This window comes from Myxocyprinus asiaticus, chromosome 5, assembly GCF_019703515.2.
Source record: "Myxocyprinus asiaticus isolate MX2 ecotype Aquarium Trade chromosome 5, UBuf_Myxa_2, whole genome shotgun sequence".
Lineage (NCBI taxonomy): Eukaryota > Metazoa > Chordata > Actinopteri > Cypriniformes > Catostomidae > Myxocyprinus > Myxocyprinus asiaticus.
The window spans coordinates 21,160,190-21,182,427 of NC_059348.1; the positions used below are offsets into that span (position 1 = coordinate 21,160,190).

Here is a 22,238-nt window from a genome sequence, read left to right on the forward strand (position 1 = left end):
TACCCCTGGAGTCACGAGTTCGAATCCAGGGTGTGCTAAGTGACTCCAGCCAGGTCTCCTAAGCAACCAAATTGGCCAGGTTGCTAGGGAGAGTGGAGTCACATGGGGTAACCTCCTCGTGGTCACGATTAGTGGTTCTACCTCTCAATGGGGCACGTGGTAAATTGTAGGTGGATTGCGGAGAGTAGCATGAGCCTCCACATGCGGAGTCTCCGCGGTGTCATGCACAACGAGCCACATGATAAGATGCGTGGATTGACGGTCTCAGAAGCGGAGGCAACTCCGCCACCTGGATTGAGGTGAGTAACTGCGCCACTACGAGGACATACTAAGGAGTGGGAATTGGGCATTCCAAATTGGGGAGAAGAGGGGATAAAAAAAATAAATAGAAAAAAAAATTATAATGTTCTTTTTAAAATGACAGTACTCTGCACTAAGGGGTGGGTGAAATACCAGTTGTAGTGTTGCCAGATCTCGCAAGAGAAACCTCGTCTGGAAAAACAAGCCCAAAATAAGACACTTGCCTCACCAAAATAAGCGAAAATAAACAATTAAAATGTTTCCTGTGTGTTGGATTTTTCAGCATAGAAATCATAACATGCAGTTAATTAACAGTTAAGTATATTTTTAATTACAGATCTGCTTTTCAGTCAAAACCCAACTTCATCAAATCTGTATTAATGCATCATATATAACAATAATTCAGTGAAGACTTGTAAACAACTGAGAAATGTTTTTACCTCTAATAATATTTTCTTTGTATCTGGATGGGACATCCACAACGGGCAATTAGGCAAAGAAATGTGTGATGCAGCAGTTTCCTTCAGGATCAAAGCACATGTTTTATACAATAAACACAAATCAAAGAAGAAAAACTAAATAGAAACAAAAAACTAAAACAGAGAACAACCCAGGTGTATTTAAGAAAGTATTGAGTTACGCTACTGAATCAGTAGCACAGCAAATCTTAGCACAAGCACTCAATAAGAGGTAGGCAGCACCCTATGTGCTTCGTTGCCGGTCAGGGTCAGCATCGTACTGGGCAAGGTGATCCAGAAATGGCTGCCATATACCAGAAAATTTATCAAGGTTATCCATTATGCCATATCAGACTCTCTACCATGTGTAATATACCAATGAGCTCAGTCAGCCAGGTCTTAAAGAGGCCCTATTATGCTTTTGGGGATTTTACCTTTCCTTTAGTGTGTAATATAGCTGTTTGTGCATGTAAAAGGTCTGCAAAGTTACAAAGCACAATGTCCACGCCAAAGGGAGTTACTCTCTCCCACAGAAAACACTGCTCCTGAACTGCCTGAAATGCCTGGTTTGCAGGCCAGCCATTACTTCCGTGACATACAGTAGCTACGTCACTATGTAACACATGGAATGCACTGCTCAGTAAGCCTCGGGAGCTGAAACTCGGTTATTATAAATGGCGTTACATTTCTGACACACGCTGTAAGCGGTTGACCAATCACAACAGACTGGGCCAGCTGACCAATCAGAGCAGACTGGGCTTTTCGGAAAGGGAGGCTTTAAAGCGACAGGAGCTACAACAGAGCCTTTCAGACAGAGGGTGAAAAGAGGTGCTGCAGCAATGTACAATAGAAAAATAATGTGTTTTTTGACCATTAAAGCATGTAAACCTATTCTAGTAGACCCCCAAAATGAAATTAGGAACCTGTAAATGAGCATAATATGGGCTCTTTAAACTGAGGGACAGTATCTGACTTCCAGAGCCTTAGAATTACCTTCTTAGCAATAACCATTCCATATATAATAGTGCTTTGCACCGAGACACTGTTGTTTAGTAGGGAAAGAGAATACCGAAATAATGCAATCTCTGGGTCAGGTTCAAACATACAGCCATACATGTCAGAAAACCACTTGAATATGTCACAACAGAATGTCCAGAAAAGGTGGGTCAGAGAGCCTTCGGCAGATTTACATCAGTCACACAAAGAAGAGATGGTGGGAAAAATTCTATGCAATTTAGTTTTTGAATAATGAAGTCTATGCATCACCTTGAATTGGATTAATTGATGCCTGGTATTAATAGAACAAGATCGGTGTGTTTCAGATGTGTTTTTTCAGTTGCTTAAAAACATATTAATGGCTAAAGTCTGATAACACTGTATTCGGCACAAACTGGGCTACAATAATATGTGAGCAACATGTATGTACATGTTTGTATTTTTGAGAAATTACGTTTATGCAAAAAACAAAAATTTTAAGTCACTGAAATAAGGCCATATAACACATACATTTGTTCACAAGACTTTTGAGAACCGGATCTTGTAGCCTAGAGTTTTTGCTACAAAAATGATGTGAAAACCATCCTGATCACTCATTCATACAAAACAATATAGTCATTTAACTTTTGTAAGACACTTTTAGTGTTAGCATATGTGAGGAGGCGTGGATGATCATGAATATTGATGTGATTCACACCTGAGGAGACAAAGACCCCTCCCCTGAGAGAGAATGAATGTGAGGAGACTTAATGATTGTATTATGTGTAGCTTATTTACAAAATCAAGTTTAAGTTAAAAGAAGTAATCTGACTATACATTTTCTTTACATAAAGACTTTACTTAAAAATTTTAGACCTACACTACTGTTTAAAAGTTTTAGATCTGTAAGATTGTTTAATGTTTTTAAAAGAAGTCTCTTCTGCTCACCAAGGCTGCATTAATTTGATCCAAAATACAGCAAAATGTCCTGGTTACTTTCGTAACTACCGTTCCCTGATGAAGGGAACAAGATGTTGTGTCGATGTAGTGACACTAGGGGTCTTAAGCTCAGTGCTGACTCCAGGGGCTTGAAGGGGGCTCCCCGTAGACCCCAAAGGACTACAGAGAGGTCCCACGAGGGGATGAGACGTGGTCTGGAGGGATTCAATCTCCTTGCGCCTCTCAGCAACATGATGATCAGGTTGTGCTTCCCTAAGGACTTAATGTCTACTGTTTCGTGGTGTGCCGCTATAGCGGTTACATACACCTTCAAGGTGGAGGGGGACAGCTGCCCCTCCAGCCTCTCCTGCAGGAAGGAAAGCACCGATCTGACTGCGCATCTCTGGGGGTCTTCACGTCGGGAAGAATACCACTTAGTGCACAGACACCACTTCAAAGCATACAGGCGTCTCGTAGAGGAAGCCCTAGCCTGAGTGATCGTGTCTATCATCGCAGGTGGTAGGCCACTTAGGTCTTCCGCGTCCCATCCAGGGGCCAGATGTGGAGATTCCAGAGGTCTGGTCGCGGGTGCCAGATGGTGCCCCATCCCTGAGAAAGAAGGTCCTTCCTCAGGGGAATTCGCTGGGGGGGGGGGCTGTCGCGAGGAGCGTGAGGTCCGAGAACCACGTCTGGGTGGGCCAGTAGGGTGCTACTAGGATGACCTGCTCCTCGTCCTCCCTGACCTTGCACAGGGTCTGTGCAAATAGGCTCACTGGGGGACATGCGTATTTGCATAGTCCAGGGGGCCAGCTGTGTGCCAGCACGTCTATACCGAGGGGTGCCTCGGTCAGGGTGTACCAAAGTGGGCAGTGGGAGGATTCCTGAGAAGCAAACAGGTCTACCTGTGGTCGACCGAATCGACTCCAAATCAGCTGGACCACCTGGGGGTGGAGTCTCCACTCTCCCCTGAGTGTAACCTGACATGACAGCGTGTCCGCTGCAGTTTTGAGATCGCCCAGGATGTGAGTGGCTCGTAGCGACTTGAGGCACTGCTGACTCCAGAGGAGGAGACGGCGGGCGAGTTGTGACATGCAACGAGAGCATAGATTGCCTTGACGATTGATGTATGCTACCGTTGCCGTGTTGTCCGTCCGGACCAACACGTGCTTGCCCTGGATCAATGGCCGGAACCTCCGCAGGGCGAGCAGTAATGCCAACAACTCGATGCAGTTGATGTGCCAACGCAGCCGCGGGCCAGTCCAGGAGCCGGCGGTTGTGTGCATGTTGCATACGGCGCCCCAGCCCGTCTTGGAGGCATCTGTAATAAACCACAACGTGCCTGGAGACCTGCTCTAGGGGAACCCTTCCTGTAGAAACGCTAGGTCGTTCCAAGGGCTGAAGAGGCGGCGACAGATCAGCGTGACGACCACGCGATGTGTCCCGCAGCGCCATGCCCATCTTGGGACTCGAGTCTGAAGCCAGTGCTGAAGCGGTCTCATATGCATCAACCCGAGCGGTGTGGCAACCACAGAGGATGCCATATGCCCCAGGAGCCTCTGAAAAAGTTTCAGTGGAACCGCTGTCTTCTGTCTGAACGCCTTCTTACCTGTAGTAAGTGAGCGTGCTGGGGAAAGGGAGGTCCATGGGGGTTTACCCGGCGGAGGTGCTCCCATTGAGGTCCCCAAATCGCCCCCAGTGCTAACCGGCACGGCCTCATACCCATAGGTAGAAGGACCGAGGCGGGGAGCCGTTGGGGTGGCTTGCTTTCTTACGAATGCAAGCCACAACCGCAACGTTGCCACGGTCATGTTCATGCAATGAGGACAAGACCCATCCACGAACGATGGCTCAGCGTGGGCAGCGCCAAGACACGTAAGACAGCGATCGTCAGAAGCGGCGAGATAATGACCACAACCAGGAATATCACACAAACGGAAAGGCATTTTTAAAAAGACGTTTCCGTGTGTGCCGCTCTTTTAAAAGAAAATATACTCTTTTAGAATATAATCTTTTGCTCTGCCGAAGCACCCAGGGGCGTTCTCTGCACTCCACGGGTGCAGAGGGGGAGAAGCCGCTGAAATGCGCCATAAATCCAGCAGTTTTAGGTGAACGGTAAAGAGAACTGAGTTTGAATTGAATTCAGTGCACTGAATGCAACCGCTCGGCTCTGAAGAGAAAATTTGAACGAGTGGTTGCATTCCAGCTCCTTTTATACCCGTATGTCCAGGGGAGTGGCATGCAAATTCCACTCACCAATTCCCATTGGCCTTTTTTCAAAAAGCAGTTCGGGGCTCCCAAGAGTGACCCCTAGTGTCATTACATCGACTTAACATCGAGTGAGTGACAGATAGGGAAACAGTGATATTATGAAATATTTTTACAATTTAAAATAACTTTTCTATTTGAATATATTGTAAAATCCAATTTATTCCTGTGATAAAAGCTGAATTTTCAGCATCATTACTGCAGTCTTCAGTGTCACATGATCCTTCAGAAATCATTCTAATATGCTGATTTTCTAATATGGGCATATTTACAGCACATTTTACACATTTACACCCAAACATATATTTGCAAGCACAATCTTCATTGATGATAATGAGGCAGCAGAAACACTAGTTAAAATATAATCTAAACATTCATATTATTTTTATATCATATTACATATCATATTGATATCATACAGCATACAATTTAAATACCTGCTTTAGCCGAAACAACATTTAAATGTAATTAAAACTTGCCTATTAGGACATATTTTAAATTTCAATACTTTGAATACTGGCTGGCAAGTCTGGAAATAGTCCAACAAGTAAAATATGTACATGTTTATATAAAATAGCATGTCAACTAATATGTAAGTAAAGACTTACTCATCGGAAATTGTATCCTCGTCTGGATCAAGTTGCTCTTCAAAATGCAAACGTTCTTCTGAGGAAAATGTGAACTCTTCATCACTATCCAGGACCATCTGTAGAGCTTCCTCACCTGTGTAGCGTGCCATCTTCCAAACACGCAGAAAATTGAATGAACTTGATGCTTTTTAAGGCATTGTTGTGGGCGTTTACCATTTGCATTGATCACCTCAGCACATTACCGTATGAATAGTGCGCTCTGCTGGTGGGTGGGATCACATTAGGGATAATTAGCTGAGCCAGGAGAAACTGTACATTGCTTTGTTTCATACAGATTACATTGCAGGATAATATTTGTTTTAAATTTGAATTGTTTTATTTAAAAGTAGACATTTTAAGCTTTCTTTAGACATGTGTTTCATGTTTGTGTGATAAATATTTGCGGAGTTTCAGTTCATTTTTGTGACATGTTTCAGAAAGATGTTCGCTGAGACAGAGACGGCTGAAAGTGCACCCTGTTTATTTTCTTTAGTTTACAAAAGCACAAGGTTTTGTTGTTATTGGGAGTGTACTATAGTCTCTAATGATGTGTTACACTTATCTGTATGCCCAAAAAATCCAGCAGGACTCGCCAGCGCGTCCGTCGACCCCAGAGGATTAATGGTTGCAGGCAGTCTGGGTGAAAGAAAGGAGTGCTGGAAGTGAGCTGTTTTTGACATAATTCTTTTCAATGGCAACCCAGGGGGGAGTATCGTTTGAGATTCCTGTTCTGTAATCTTCTTGCCAGTAGACAACGGCCCTTGCATTCGCTGCCCAGTAATAATGCAAGAAGCACGGGAGCCCTAGTCCACCTTTCTGTCTTGGTTTCTGTAAATGTATTTTTGATATTCTGTGAGCTTTAAAGCCCCAGATAAAAGGCATGATTACTGAGTGTAATGACTTGAAAAAAGTCCTCGTCAGAAAGATGGGCAAGTTTTGAAAGAAGTACAAGAATCTGGGCAGAGAGACCATTTTGATGGTGTTTATACAGCCCACCATAGAAAGAGGAAGGGTCCTCCATTTGTCAATATCCCCATTCAGTTCTTCCACTTTCTGAAGAATATTCATCTTAAAAATTTGTTTGGTTTTTTTCGTAGAACTACTCCGAGATACTTCAGACTATCTGTAATTTTTAAGGGGAGATTATGCAGAAATTCAGAGTTAAGATCGGCACTCAAGGGCATAAATTCACTGTTCTGACAATTAATTGTATAACCAGAGACTTCACCAAAAGACTTTATAAGATCTAGCAAAATGGGAATAGAATGCTCAGGATGCGATAAGAAGAGAACAACGTCAATCGCATATAGGGAGATGTGATGGTCTACGTTCCCTAATCACATAGGTTCAATAGATGGATGATTCCTAATACTAATTGCGAGGGGCTCGATAGCAACTGCAAAAAGCAGCAGGCTGAGAGGACAGCCCTGGCGTGTCCCACGATGTAATGAAAATTATTTAGATCTTTCCTGGTTTGTGAGGATGAAGGAAGTTGGGTGAGAATACAGTGTTGTAATCCACGAAACAAAACGACTACCAAGCCCAAATTCCTCTAACACCCTCACCATATAAGCTTATTCCAGCTGGTCAAATGCCTTCTCCACGTCTAAGCAAAGAGCAGCCACCTTAGAACCTTTCTTATTCTTATGATACATTATGTTCATTAATCTTCTAATGTTAAAAATAAAAACAGTTAGGGACAAAGACTGTTTGGTCCACCTGGACAATAGATGAAATGTATTTATTTTATCTGTTTGCTAATAACTTTTTTAAAGATTTTCATGTCAGAGTTCAATAATGCAATGCCCCTCAGGCAGCATCGCACACCTTAGGGAGATTCAAACATCCCAGCCAATCAGAAATGTCCCCTTTTGCCTTCGATGTGTGTAATTGTTCATAATATTCTCTAAAGTAATCATTTATAACCTTAGGATCAATAACTATGTAACTAAACCAGATTTTGATCTGATTTGTGTATAGCTCTACTAGCTTGTAAGCCTCTCAGCTGTCGAGCCAGTAATTTATGGGGCTTTTCCCCCAACTCAAAATGTTTTTGTCATATCTTAAACAGTTGATCCCATACCTGGCCAGATAAAATGTTGTTATATTCATACTTCAGTTTAAGAATATTCTGTAAGATGGAAGGGCTGGAGGAAGCTCTATAGGTGGGTTCCAATTGAGATAATTCACTTTCAATTTCTAAGAGGCATTTACGCCTTTCTTTTTTCATCGAAGATTCAAAAGAAATTATATGTGGCAGAATGATGCGCCAGAGAGCAGGGAAGAACGAAAGCGCCAGTTATACTGCTGCTTCTTATGGTTAAGGTCGAGAACCAGTGAGGTCGGAGAATGTTCAGAAATTAAAATATTGTGATAATTTGAAGTGATCACATTAGATATCAGTTTAGAGTTGAGTAAGAAATAATCTATTCTTGAAAAAGACTTTTGTCTTTGTGAGAAAAAAGAGTAGTCTCTATCCGTGGGATACCTCAGTCTCCAAATATCAACCAGATTCGTGGAAGTTATTAGGTTATTTAAAACTGTGGAGGCAGAAGGCAATTGGCTTATTTGGGCTGACCTGTCCAAAACATTATCAAGCACACAGTTAAAATCACCACCTATAATCACATGTGTATCAGAGAGATCAGACAGACAAAGTTTGGTCCATATACATTGAAGAGTGTAACATGAAGTGAATATATGTAGCCAGTTACCAGGATATATATCAGCCATGTGGATTGCTCACAGTGGAAACGTGTCTAAATGGAACAGTTTTGCGGATCAAGATCACCACTCCTCATGCTTTACTGGAGAACGTGGACTGAAAGATCTGTCCGACCCAGCTGCATCTAAGCAACTACTCTTTTGTGGGTCTGATATGTGTCTCTTGCAAGTACATGACATCAGCAGACATATTTTAAATGGGTAAACACTTTAGCTCATTTGAGCACATGACCCAGGTCACACACATTCCAGCTGGTAAAAGTAATGCTGCCACCCCTTGGAGGTAAACTAAGATGCATACCGAGTTTGAAAAGTGCCAATGTAAAATCGAAGAAGATTTAACCAGATGGAACTTAATTCCCTTTTTTAGTTTTAGTTCAAGGATTGAAGCAATTAAAATGAACGGATTACCAAAATGTCTATACCTATTCCAATGTTTACCTGTAGAAATAACTGGAAAACTATTCACAGAATGGGACAAAATGCTTTCACGATTCATTTGGCAAGGGAAAAAGCCTAGAGTACGCTTTAAAACACTACAGCTGCCAAAGGATAAAGGAGGGTGGGCTCTTCCTTCATTAAAAGATTATTATATAGCAGCGCAAATTAGGGCAATGATAAACTGGTGTGACCCACATTATCATGCTCCATGGAAGGATATGGAAAGTTGTATTACAAAGAATATTCCTGTACAAGCAATATTAACAGACAGCAAATTACAACAGTATTTAGATGAGTTAGAAAACCCATGGACAAAGCTTACCCTAAATGTTTGGGCAATGGTGATAAAATAATTTAATTTGTTGGAACACACTACAGTTCTGAAATGGTTTGCTTATGATTCAGACGTCACTCCAAATCAGTTTGATAACAGATTTAATTTGTGGACAAACAAGGGAATTACTTCATTTTGCACTATCATTGAGAAAGATGAAATTTTAAGCTTTCAGTTATTAAAGAAAAAGATTTTACTAGAAAATCAAGATTTTTACAGGTACCTCCAGGTCCGAAATTATTATGATCAAAAAATAAGAGGAAAACTCAAAGATAATTTGAATCCATTGATAGACTTGCTCAAAAGGGCACACACATCAGGTGTTAGATATAAGATACTTTCTCAGATATATATGAGTTTAATAAATATGAAAACACACTCTACAACTTATATCAAAGAGAAATGGATGACAGAAAGTGAAGTAATCTTTACTGATGAAGAGTGGTCAACTGTATGGAAATTTCAATGGAAATCTACTAGTTCACTAAATTGGAAGGAATACTGTTGGAAAAACATAATTAGATATTTTATATCACCAATACAAACGGCCAAATACAGTAATAACACTCCAAAATGTTGGCGAAATTGTGGATGTAACGAAGCAAACCATTATCATATTTTCTGGGAATGTCTACATATTCAAGAATACTGGAAAGAAATACAGGAGGCTCTTGAACATATTTTTAGAAAAGACATACCTCTAGAAAGCAAATCACTTTATTTTGGTTGTGTATGTTCAGATATAGTATCAGTAGATAAATACCTGATGGGTGTGCTTTTGGCAGCCAGTAAGAAGGCAATTACATGTAAATGGTTAAAACAGAGAGACCAACATTAGATAATTGGATAGATGTGACCATAGAGATTTATATGATGGAAAGGATCACCTTTTCTGTTAATATAAAGAAGGATGTGTTCCTGGAAAAATGGAGGAAATGGGTTGAATATGTAACAGAAAGAAGGTCTGATTTTGCTGCTACACCTAAATAGAAGGAGATTATTATGTAAATAGATGTATATGTTTGCACATATATATATATATATATATATATATATATATATATATATATATATATATATATATATATATATATATATTAATGTGGATATATATGTATGCAGGTTAAATATCTACATGCATATAGATGTATGTTTATTTTCAAAATAATTACTTAAATGAAAGTCGCTTGAATTTATTCTGGACAGAATTTAATTAGGCCACACGTTCTCTCCCTGGATGTATATAGTTAATATTTCTACCTTTATTTTATTTTATTTTTTCATTTTATTTTATTTTTTGTAAAAAAAAAAATAAAAAAAAAATAAAAATAAAAAAAGGTTATACTTTGAAACAACTTAACAAATCTGGAATACAATTTACATTTAAAACACATCAAGCAGTTGTTCCTGTTTTTATATTGTAAAGACACTTTATGATTGCATCGAGCACTATATGTAAATTGAAATATGTTATTTGATTGTACACCTATGAATGATCAAAATAAACAAAAAACTGAGAAAAAAAAAGAAAAGTGCCAATGTACACACATGACGCCCTTGTAGAACACTGATAAGAGTGAAAGTAAAACATAAAGAAGAACAATAAAAACATTACCCCCTTCCTCCTGTCCAAATTCCCAAACAAAGTGAGAGCACACATCCCACACTTAGGGGTTGCCGGACCATCAGAACAGCTAAACTGCAGCTAAATTAACAAAAGAGCCCTGCTGCTCCCTCTCCAATAGTATGAACAGATGCTTATAAACAAGAAAAACGGTCATGCAATTGTCCCAATCTGAGTGATTGCAGAATAAAAAGTCACATACCAGAATATGCCATGCTGGCATATTGATAATTAGTGTTCAAGTCAGAGTCTCAGCAAAAGCCACAGCCTCACCCAGAGAAGAAAACACCTTTTCAGAGGTACCATGGGTGACACGCAGTCATGTCAGGTAAATGAAGCCGCTCCTCACATCGGCATCCCGGAGTCGCTTTCGGACATCGTCAAAAGCCTGGCGCTGCTTCATTATCTCTGCTGGGAGGTCTTAAAAGAAGTGAATCGGTCTGCCTTTGTAGCGCAGAGGAAACTGCTGGCAAGCCAGTTGTAGTATTTTCTCCTTTGTTTGGAAATTATGAATCCGAGCTATCATTACGTGCGGTTTCGCTTCTTCTCTGGAGAGCTGCCTCCCCAGTCGGTGTGCTCAGTCCACTTCCACTTCCTGCCTGGAGAAGTGGGATAAACTTTGTCAGGAACTTCGATGGGTGCCTGTTCTCAATCTTCTCAGGTAGGCCAACAATTCTCTGCCTGGAGCGAGCCTCCAGGTCGATCACTTTCAGCTTTGTTCTCTGACCATATTTTCATGCACGTTTGTTCAACAAGTGAGAGGCGGTGGTCATAGTTGGAGGTAGCACTTTCCACCTCCTTTATTCGGTCCCCGAGGCTAACCAAAAAATGCTTGGGTAGATGCCAAAGATGCCACTAAATGTTTGGCATACTCCGTATTGCCAGGAGGATATTTGTAGATTCCAAATCAGCCTCGTTACCAGACTCTGAGGCTACAGCGGCCTGCTCTGTTAGCTCTGAGGGCAGTTGACCATCAATCTCATTTGAAGCTTTATCCAGCTTCTTTCCCCTTTCGGCCTTCGGCTTTGTCATTCTGCATCTCTTAGGCATAGAGAATTATGAGGTAATGCTGGCAAAATAATTAAACATTAAGTGAATGACCGAATTATTTGGAATATGGAGAGGAGCATAGAAAAACATTCCTACTCCATACGGTGCTCACTAGTGCTCCCGAAAATTTATTTGTCAATAAAGCCTAGACATTTATGTCATCAAATACATTTAGAATGAGATAAACATTCTGCTATAACACATTTTTTCTTGAGCATTCCCAGGGTTTGCATGCACCCCAGTTTGTTTACTGCTGAACTATGGGACTAAGGTTTCTTTGGCTATGTAGGATATCATCATTATGAAGGTAGTTTAACTGCTGGCTGATTGGCTTTATTACTCTCTGCTGTGTGGTGGTTTTAATTACTTTCTTTCTCAAAAAGATTAAAACACTAGCCTTCAGGGTAATAACCAACATTGAACCCTTGATCAGATCAGGCCTCTTTTTCTAATTCTGAACCATTCTGGATGTCAAGAGAGAGAAACACACTTCAACAACCTCATAGACTGCAGATAAAATCTCATCCAACATAGAGATGCTAAAGTGGGTGTTCGGTAGATAAAAGACTCAAAAGAGAGAGAGAGAGAGAGAGAGAGAGAGAGAGAGTAGGAGAGAGAGAGAGAGCATCTTTCTTTTTGAGGAATATTTTTGAGATTGGAGAGCAAAGGCTTGTGCCTCTGATGTACGACTGTACATTAATATTTTATGATGTTCAACCCCACGAGGTGCTCCTCCACAGTTCTTCCCTCTACTTCAAAGTGTGGCTAAAGTTAACACTAATGATAAAACTACTCTCCGCACATCTTACTCTTGTAGCATAGAAGCTGATGTAAGACAGAAAAATTTGCCACAGGAGTGGCTTTGTTCTGTTAGTGTATGCTTTGTCTGAAGGACAACAAGACCTTGGGCGTGAGTTTGGAGAGGTGGCATCACTTCACCACAGATCGTCACATCAAACGGTTTTGCGGCTCATTCATGTTAGCTTACTGCGGGATAACCTTGGGAGATTTACTGATATTAAACATATTTTTAGGGATGGATCATAATGGTTGGCTAGTCATTCAGCAGCCAACTAGTCGATTAGTGAGGTTGACTAGTTTATATACGTTTTATCTTGTAATGTATGTGGCATTTACACCATATGGATAAAAGTTTGTGGACACCCCCTTTTAATAAACATGTCTGGCCATTCAGTATTATTGGCTATTTAGACCTGAACCCCACTGAACACCTTAGGGATGAATTGGACTCAGACTCCAACATCGGTGTCTGACATGATTATGCTCTTGTGTCTGAATGGGAGCAAATCTATGCAGCTATATTCCATCATCAAGTGGAAAGCCTGTCCAGAAGAGTAGAAGATAGTGGAAAAGAGTGGGATTAATAAATAAAATGTTCGACAAGCACATCTGTGTGTTGGTGTACAGGTGTCCACAAACTTTTGCCCATATAGTCTATTTAATAGTTTTGATATTTATAGAAAGAGCAAGGTGCTTTACTGTAATTAGCGTGCTGACAGCGTGCTGTTCTTGGTCATTAGGCAATTTGCATGGTAAAACCCTCTCGGAGTCAAGTTAAAAATAGTTTAAATGTGTCTTGAGACCTTTGTGCTCTGACTTGCTTTTTTTAAACACAATGTAAATGCCCTTTAACCTCCTGGGACCCGAGCATGACTGCTGTGTGCATTTTCCATTTTCCTTTTTGCTTTGTAAATAGTAGCACTTAAAAAACAAGCAAAAAAAACTAAACTAAATCTAGAGCAAATAGTTTTCCTAAAAATTGATGTCCACATATGTGGACAGCGGGACTAATTTGTGAAATTTTAAATAATACCAAGCAATAGAAAGTCAGATTTATTCATCAAATAGTATATTATGTTTCTAGAGTGTTTGTTATTCATGTTTTTGAGACGTTACAGATATTACAGTTGATTTTCTAAGCTGAATAAATAATAATTGTTTAAAGTAATGGCCAGCATCATCCAATCAATGCCAACCATGTTAAAATAAATTTATAAATACATTTTCCCATGTCTGCCAAACATGTTGAGAGGTCCAAATATCTATGCTATTCTATGCAGCCTGAAACTGAACTTTTGGTCGGATTTTAAGAGTGAATGCACTTAGCTGCATAGAAAGATGCCCCCTTGCACCCTTGCTCCCTTTTTAGAGAATGACTTCTAAACAGAATCCTATTTAATTCACCTCCAGAACAGTTCGAAATGCAGCTTATTTTCATCTTAACACTTTTCAGCTTTTGGATGAACCCACTGATTCTCAATATGATAATGTATAGTAAATATATAGGAATGCATTTATAAATGTTAATGAATAGAACCGTTTTGTACAGTGATAAATGAAGCGAAATGACCCACAGATGTGTTAATGTTGAAAGTTATTAAAAATAACTAATAACTTTTTTCAACTTTTGAGGGAATAAGTTCCCAATTTCCACATATGTGGACATCATGTTTATCAGCGTGCTGACACATGAAAAATGTATAAAGTTTTTAAGTTTTTAAAGTGGCATATCAAACAAAACAAGAGACGCTACTCTTTACAACCAAACAGATTTCAATGAAAAAATGTAAAGGTTTCTTACCAGGGGCACTTTTGTTGCCGCCGCACCTGTAGAAGAGCTTCATGGAAATCGACACCATACTGTTGTGTCACTTGACTCTGTGCAGCAGACATTTTACCTTTAAATGACAGTCTAGAGTGTTTTGAACAGAATTCAATCAGTTTAAATTAATTTAAATGATGCGATGCGTATAGCAAAGCCAAAAACCAACGTCCACAGATGTGGACGTGGGTAGCACAAGGTAAACCTGAAACCAGCCTAATTATGCTGCCTTCACAAGCTATCGTAATTATTGTAAATACAAGTTTTCTACTCGAAGTTGCACGTGAATGCCTCTCAAGTCATAATTATGACTGGGAAACTGAGAGATCATTTTGATTCATGAGTTTCTGAGTTGGGAAGAGCCATAAACTTTCAACGTGGAGGAGAGTACGGTTTCTGTAGTAAATGATTCTGTAGAAAATAATTTTTCTAAATGCAGCTACCTGGTTAGCAATTGCTGTTTCAGTCATATACATTTAAGTATATTATTAACCATTTCATGCATATTGTATGTTTTGTACTCATAGAAAATGACGTGTATTTGACCAAAATTCCATTATCGTCAGCAAGCTGACTAACATGTATTACGGTGTAAAAATAGGAGTTCCCCAAGAAATGTGCAAAAAATGTATGACTCATGCAACACTACACAGATTTTGTCAAATCATATGCTCTTTAGAATGAGAATCCCCCCACCCCCCACCTTAACAGACCAGATAGTAGTAAATCATGGTTCATGGCTGTGATGCAGCCTAAGCCTATTGGCTATTTAAGAAAATGGATGGGCCGTTCTAAAATGTCCTATCTATATGACTGATTATTACACAGCGTTCTGGAACACTCGATTCTGATTGGTCAGTGGCTCCATCTATCGCTCTGATATATCTGAGCAACAATCGCTCCTTCAGGGATTATTAAATCTCATCAGACTGATCATCCCAGTATTGCGAGTCATCTTTCCTGCTTCTGGCATAGCTGTGTAATGTCTGCAAGTAAGCTAATAAAATAATGTATAACTCCAATCAATGTTTGATCTTCATTTATTTATTTATTTGGCAAGTAGTTTTGTAATAAGCTGGATAATGAGGATTCAGACGGTCATTCTCACATTATAAACACCAACAGAACTCCAACGCAAACTGGAGGTGGATTTCAGCTGTTCAGCAATTTATTTCTTCTCACATACTTATATAATTTCAATGCAAATCAATATTTTATGTCCATGTACTTATATATTTGGTTAGTGGTCATGTAATAAGCAGGATAATGTACAGTCAGCCAGTTGTTAACACAAAATAAACCTTTTCAGGCTGATACGAGACTTGATCACCCTGTCAGGGATTATTTTGCTATAACAACCGCTAACTGTACATTATCTTATACTTAATCGCCTAGTTGTTCAGGCAACCCATCGGTTTGCTGATTTTGAAAATCATTGTACATCCAGGTTCTTGTTGCTTCTGGCCACACTGATACATGCCCTTACACCAAATGCTGATCCCTTTTGATGCAAAAGTGATAAGCAAGGCAGTGGCATGGAGAACCAGAGCCCTTTGTTTGAAAACCCTTCAGATAGATGTCCGCCAGATTCACAGCATGGTGTTCTGTTGGAAGGGGAAATCAAATTCACTTTGAAGGCTTGTTGTGGGTGTACTGTAGGGCGCAGTTCCACCATAGATAAGATAACCACAGTGGCATGACTTGTAACTTGCAAGGCCATTCTGTCTCTCTGTCAGCCATATCATGGAGCATGGCCATAGAAATGCTCAAAGTCAGTGCATGTACCTGCTAAGAATTTGAAAACAGATCCTGCCTTTCAGCCACTGGACTAGACAATCTGCAAAGTACTCGATCACTCAGATCTCTCAGATCCCTCTGTGAACCATTTCCTGAATAGCATCACCTCCTATTTTTAGCATGGTGGTCTTGCTTCATTTTGCAGTATGAGTTCATTCTTATCCAATACAGGGGTCTGTGCAGCTAATGGAGTGTGTAGACACTAATGGGGGTATGATAATGGCATTACTTCATATTGCCCCTGGCAGAGGAATGATGTCACCCTGTCAGAGCTGCATCCCCCAAAAAGACCACTCTAATACCCCTTCCCCCAGGCAGAAAGATGAAATCACCAATGACATCATCCTCTAGACACACTGTCTCGTGCCCGCTGACAGTCATATTTGGCACTATGGGTGGGCTCAGAAAACAGATTGATGCTTTACTGTAGTTCCTGCATTGTATTGTATAACTGGAATATAGAGCTTCATTTGGAAATGTTCATATTCAGTACATTGTCTTATACATACTTTGTTGCATTTTGCTTGTAGTATTGCTAGTAGTATTGTTGTTTTGCATGCATACACTAGTACATTTTTATGACGCCAGATCAGGGTCGGCGCCACAGGGGGGCACCAGGACTCTGTCAAAGTGTTGTATTTGAGCCAATTTTTATAAATTAGTTATTATCTTGTTTTACTTTTATTAAATGTGTTTTACTTTTTTGACAGCCTAAATATTCAACTGAACTGTACAATAAATTAAATAAATAAATCAAATTAATCCTTAAACTATTTGTGGTGAGTAATTGAACGTTTCAGGTGAAAGGTGTCTTTCAGGTGACTGCTGTCTTCTTAATTAGAAAAATGTTGTCTGCCATATAATTCAGTCAGAGCTCAGAGGCTCAAAGGCTAAAAGAAGGAAATTAATTTAAGAAAAGGAATTTACCTAAGATAAGGATTTAACTAAATGATGTAACTAAAAAGTGCAAGCATAAGTGGAGACATGCGGTCTTCAAGACAAGAGGACACTCGGTGCGTTCAGTTGTTCTAATTGTGAGTACAACGGTTTACTACCTTTTGCTGTGTTTTGTTAATGAATATACATTAAGTTTTCTTAAACAATTATTTAGGTTGATAAATGTATAGAATTTCATGCACTCAAAGAAACAAAATTCATAATAAAATTCCATCAAACTGAACTGTTTTATAAAAATGTAATTAATAAAATGTAAATATATTGAGGTTTAATTCATTTAATTTTGTTTAAGATTACTCAATTAATTTTATGAAACTGAAATGCGTAAATCTTAAAAATAGTAAATGTTTTGGAGTGTGCACTTTTATTAGACAAAAATTTAGTCATTTTATTAGTCATTTTATTAGTCATTTATTAGACAAAAAATTTAGATTTCGCTTTTTGTTTATTTTGAATATTTTTGGCATTTTTTAAAGTGCTGACATGCCACAATTTCAGACATATGTATACAGGCGAGGGATAAAGAAGCGTCTTCTGGCTGCAGCCTCTGCTTCACAACAGTTACCAGGAAATGAACATATCATGCACTCTGCTTTAGGAGGTGTTTAGGTTAGTGTGGTTTGCAAGCCTCAATCCAGTTTTGTTTTTTTTTATTTTTTTTATGGTATGTTACACTCTCATTAGTAATTTTAGTTACTGTTAATTTTTTAATTAACATTTGCCTTGTACTTATTTTTAAATAATTAATTATTAGGAAAGTGAGAAAATGAGCATTCAAGAAATTGTAACAGTCAAAGGTTTTTTTTTTTTTTTTTAATAGATTAAATTTATTTAGAATGTTTTGTGATGTTTCATTTGAGCTTATGCATGTATCATAGCCATAGCTCGCATTGCCTTTCAGATGGGGGGGGGGGCTTCATTTTCAGCACCGTTACGTCTTACGGTAAAGTGGCAAATCTGTGCCCCCTTCGAAATTTCAAATGGCCCCTCGGGTAAATTATCCTGGCTCCGACATTTTTTTTATTGCAGCTTGACTCTGGCATGAGAGCTGAGCATTGTTGTGTGAACTAATTTCACAGCTCTGTGAAATGCTGCTCTAATAGCCTCTGCACAGCAGGTGATTCACAGAGCTGTTGCATGCAGAGTTTTTAGAGTAATTTTTTTAGTTTCATTCAGAACAATTTTCAGAAATGTCTTTTTGCCTTGAAAAGAACAATAGTGATCATGTGTACCTTATGTCCCTTGTGTAGTGTGTGCACGGCTGTTTTGATAACTGACATCTGTATGTATTAACATTTTATTTTAAAATAACAAAATATATCATTTATATATATATATATATGTGGGTTATATGTAACCTTTTCGGTGCTTAAATATTTTCTCCTATCCCTGCCTAACATAAAGAGACAACTATAAGTAAGCCATATTAAGGTTGATTTTCTCTGTAAACTCTGTGGTGCTAAAACAAATTCTGTGGTGGTGGTGGGGTGGCGGGTTGGGGGGGTGGGGGGGGTGGCTTATTCATGAAACAAGAGCAGAACTAATTTTTTGTGTAAATCGTTAATTGTAAATCGTTACGGCTTTACTGGCTTTATGCCGGTTTGACATACATTTTCGGATTCATGAAAGTTTTCATATTTTCAAATCCCCGTCTGGCACCAAAAATCATGCCACGGTCCAAATCACTGAGATCATATTTTTATCCCATTCTGATGGTTGATGTGAACATTAACTGAAGCTCCTGACCCTTATCTGCATGATTTTATGCACTGCACTGCTGCCACACGATTGGCTGATTAGATAATCGCATGGATGATTGTTTGTGCCAGACGGGCTGGTTTGAGTATTTCTGTAACTGCTGATCTCCTGGGATTTTCACACACAACAGTCTCTAGAATTGACTCCGAATGGTACCAAAAACAAAAAAACATCCAGTGAGTGGCAGTTCTGTGGACAGAAATGCCTTGTTGATGAGAGAGGTCAACAGAGAATGGCCAGACTGGTTCGAACTGACAAAGTCTACGGTAACTCAGATAACCGTTCTGTACAATTGTGGTGAGAAGAATAGCATCTCAAAATGGTATTCTGAGATGCTGGTTGGCGCTGTTTTGGTGGCACGAGGGGGACCTACACAATATTAGGCAGGTGGTTTTAATGTTGTGTCTGATCAGTGTATCTATCTATCTATCTATCTATCTATCTATATATAAATTCAGCCCAGCCCGGTCCCAAATGGCACATTTAATGTGGACTAGCCCCGACTCGTGTCTGTGAAGTCCACGAGACCATAGGTCCCAGTTGTCATTTTATGATTCAGAAGGGTGCTAACACACGCCCCTTTTGCAGTTCAACAAGTACAATTTAACCACTAGGAAAAAACATTTTTGGAATACATAGCACTTAAGAGTTCACAGTTCTCTGCTGAATCTGACAGCTTCTCAACTCCCGTAGTATTATGGGATAGTAAAGTGTCCAGTGGATGTACAATTCAGAATCTCAGCAGATGTAGTAGGTCATGCAGGTATTGTTCGCCTGCTTTTCTTGAAAACTAAGGATTTGGACATCCTACTCATTTGACTTACTGCTTTTGGCATAGTATGTATTAGGGAAGTAGGCACATTGGGATGCGGGGATGGTCTTCTTTATTTCCTAGAAATAACTGATTCCACATGATATGACCCTTTGAAGACTGAGCTATGTAATTTGCAAATGTTTGTCTGGCTAAAGTGATGATTGATTAAATTAACATCTTGTCTCATCTTTGTTATAGCATGGATGCATGGGGACCCAAGGAAAGTCATTTACCCCACGGACAGCACGGGTCAGTTCTGCGGGCAGAAGGGCACATCCAATGCGTAAGTGCCAGAAACTTCACCCTCCAATTGTATGCTTGGAAGGAACCAAGAAACACCTCAGGCAAAAAACAAAAAAACAAAAAAAAAAGATTTTTGAATGTTTTGTTGTACTAAACCAGTACATTAATTTATTATACAGTACTTAATTCTACCTCTCATTCATATCTTTCTTTTCATTTACCTTACCTACAGAAAATTTATGTATATACACTACCGGTCAAAAGTTTTGAAACACTTGATTGAAATGTTTCTCATGATCTTAAAAATCTTTTGATCTGAAGGCGTATGCTTAAATGTTTGAATTTAGTTTTGTAGACAAAAATATAATTGTGCCACCATATTAATTTATTTCATTATAAAACTAAAATTTAATAAATAAATAAAAGTTTTTGAAATTGATGACTTGGACCAAATAATAAAGAAAGCCAATAAATGCCCAACATAGATGGCAACTCCTTCAATACTGTTTAAAAATTTTGTTTAGTCACAACATAATTCCCATAGTTCCATTTATGTTATTCCATAGTTTTGATGACTTTACTATTATTCTAAAATGTGAAGAAAAATAATTATAATAAAGAATAAGTGTTTCAAAACTTTTGACCAGTAGTGTATATTATGCCTTCCAAAAACCTACATCACATGCTTTTGTGCTGAATTCCCTTTTGTGAAGTTTTGTGCTGAGTGGCACTAAATAACCTTGGGGAAAATAAAGAATTGTTCATTAGCAGAGCTGGAACACATTGATAAGAGTGTTTTTTATGCATGGTCATGAAGGCAGAGATGTTTACTCTGTGGTGGACTGGAAGCTTTTGGATCTGTGCAGTTTATAATTAGGAGATTGGTTTAGGGGATTACGGAAGGGGCCTTTAATGCTGTCTCCTGTCCAGACATAATCACTGAACGCTGAGGTTTTATTACTATCATTAAAAGGTATGTGTGTTTTCGCTTTGCTAATAATTTCTCTCAGCTTTTCAGTTAATCAGCAGATCAGAGAATGCTGATTATACGGTGTTAAATTAGGGTTATATGTCATGATTTGCAAAGTGACACTGAAAAGAGTGTGGTAAACATTGCAGCTGAATGTTCTGAGTGGAAAGCTTCGGAAAACATACATTTTCACTGCCTTGTAAGCTGAATGAGTCGAACTGAATAGCTCCACTGACACCTACTGGCAAAATATTTAAATATTATCCTCCTGTTAACATTGACTTTTCAAGAAGTCTGGGTATCTTTGTAGTTCACACTTTGATTCACATATTAATATTTATCTCCATAGAAAGAAAGCCATATTATTCTACTTCAACATACTGAAATGTGCCAGTCCTGCTGTTATGATAAACCTCCAGTGCCCAACTACTCAGGTAATACATTGTTTATGGACAGATTTATGAGGATCATTAACTGATAGATTACAAATACTGTGCATCACTTATTTTGCCCCTGCTGAACAGTTTTGTTTTCTCAACAACTGAGCAAGGACCCTAAACTGTTGTACTGTTTTCTCCACCATCTCTAGATGTGTGTTGTCAAGTGCCCGGATCGATTTGCCACTTACACAGACATGCAGCTCCTTTATAGATTCAACAAGAGCCACTGGGATTACTATAAGCAGTTCTGCAAACCAGGCTTCAATAACCCCAAAAAGGTAAATCGCACAGGCATACTAAAGAATCATTGCAGAACTCAATAAATGCACAGTGCCAATTTAAGTTATAGAACTGAAATACGAACTTTAGAGAACTTGTTTATTAGTTACCCCCTTCTATTTTCAGAATACACTTTAAAGAACATTTCTGTTCAGCCTAAAACACTCTTTGCAAGTATTGCAAATGTAATAGTTGTTTTGGTCATACCTACAGGAATGAGGTATCTCCTACAATCGTTTCTCCTACACAGCAGTGACTCTGCACTGGTTGTACCTTTGTCATATTGTAATGTTCATTCCCATATGTATGGCTATACATATATTATGTGGATTTAAAGCTGCACTGTAATGAGTTTCACATCATGGGCAAGGAGGAGGCGGGATCCGGCTGAACAGCAACATAAACTTTAATGACAGAACATAATTCACACTTAACATAAAAGTGCTTTGCAGCAAACAAAACAAAGATGCACACACACAACATGTGAGTCTCTCTCTCTCGAACTGGCGTCCCGGCCCCTCCTTATCTCTCTCCCGCTGATTAGACAATCAGTGCCATGCATGCGGCATCACGGCTGAAACCTCCGGCCTGACCTACTCATCCCCCCCCCCCCCCGCC

At 39.2% G+C, this 22,238-nt stretch overlaps 1 protein-coding gene across 2 annotated transcripts in view; it reads left to right on the forward strand.

Moving 5' to 3' along the window:
- Positions 1 to 22,238, forward strand: part of LOC127441241 (choline transporter-like protein 5-A) — a 108,501-nt gene that overhangs the window by 73,378 nt on the left and 12,885 nt on the right. For both annotated transcript variants that reach the window (XM_051698412.1, XM_051698413.1), the window contains 3 exons: positions 19,887 to 19,971; positions 21,251 to 21,335; positions 21,491 to 21,619. In XM_051698412.1, coding sequence (XP_051554372.1) covers positions 19,887 to 19,971; positions 21,251 to 21,335; positions 21,491 to 21,619 — 299 coding nt within the window. The remainder of the gene's footprint in view (positions 1 to 19,886; positions 19,972 to 21,250; positions 21,336 to 21,490; positions 21,620 to 22,238) is intronic.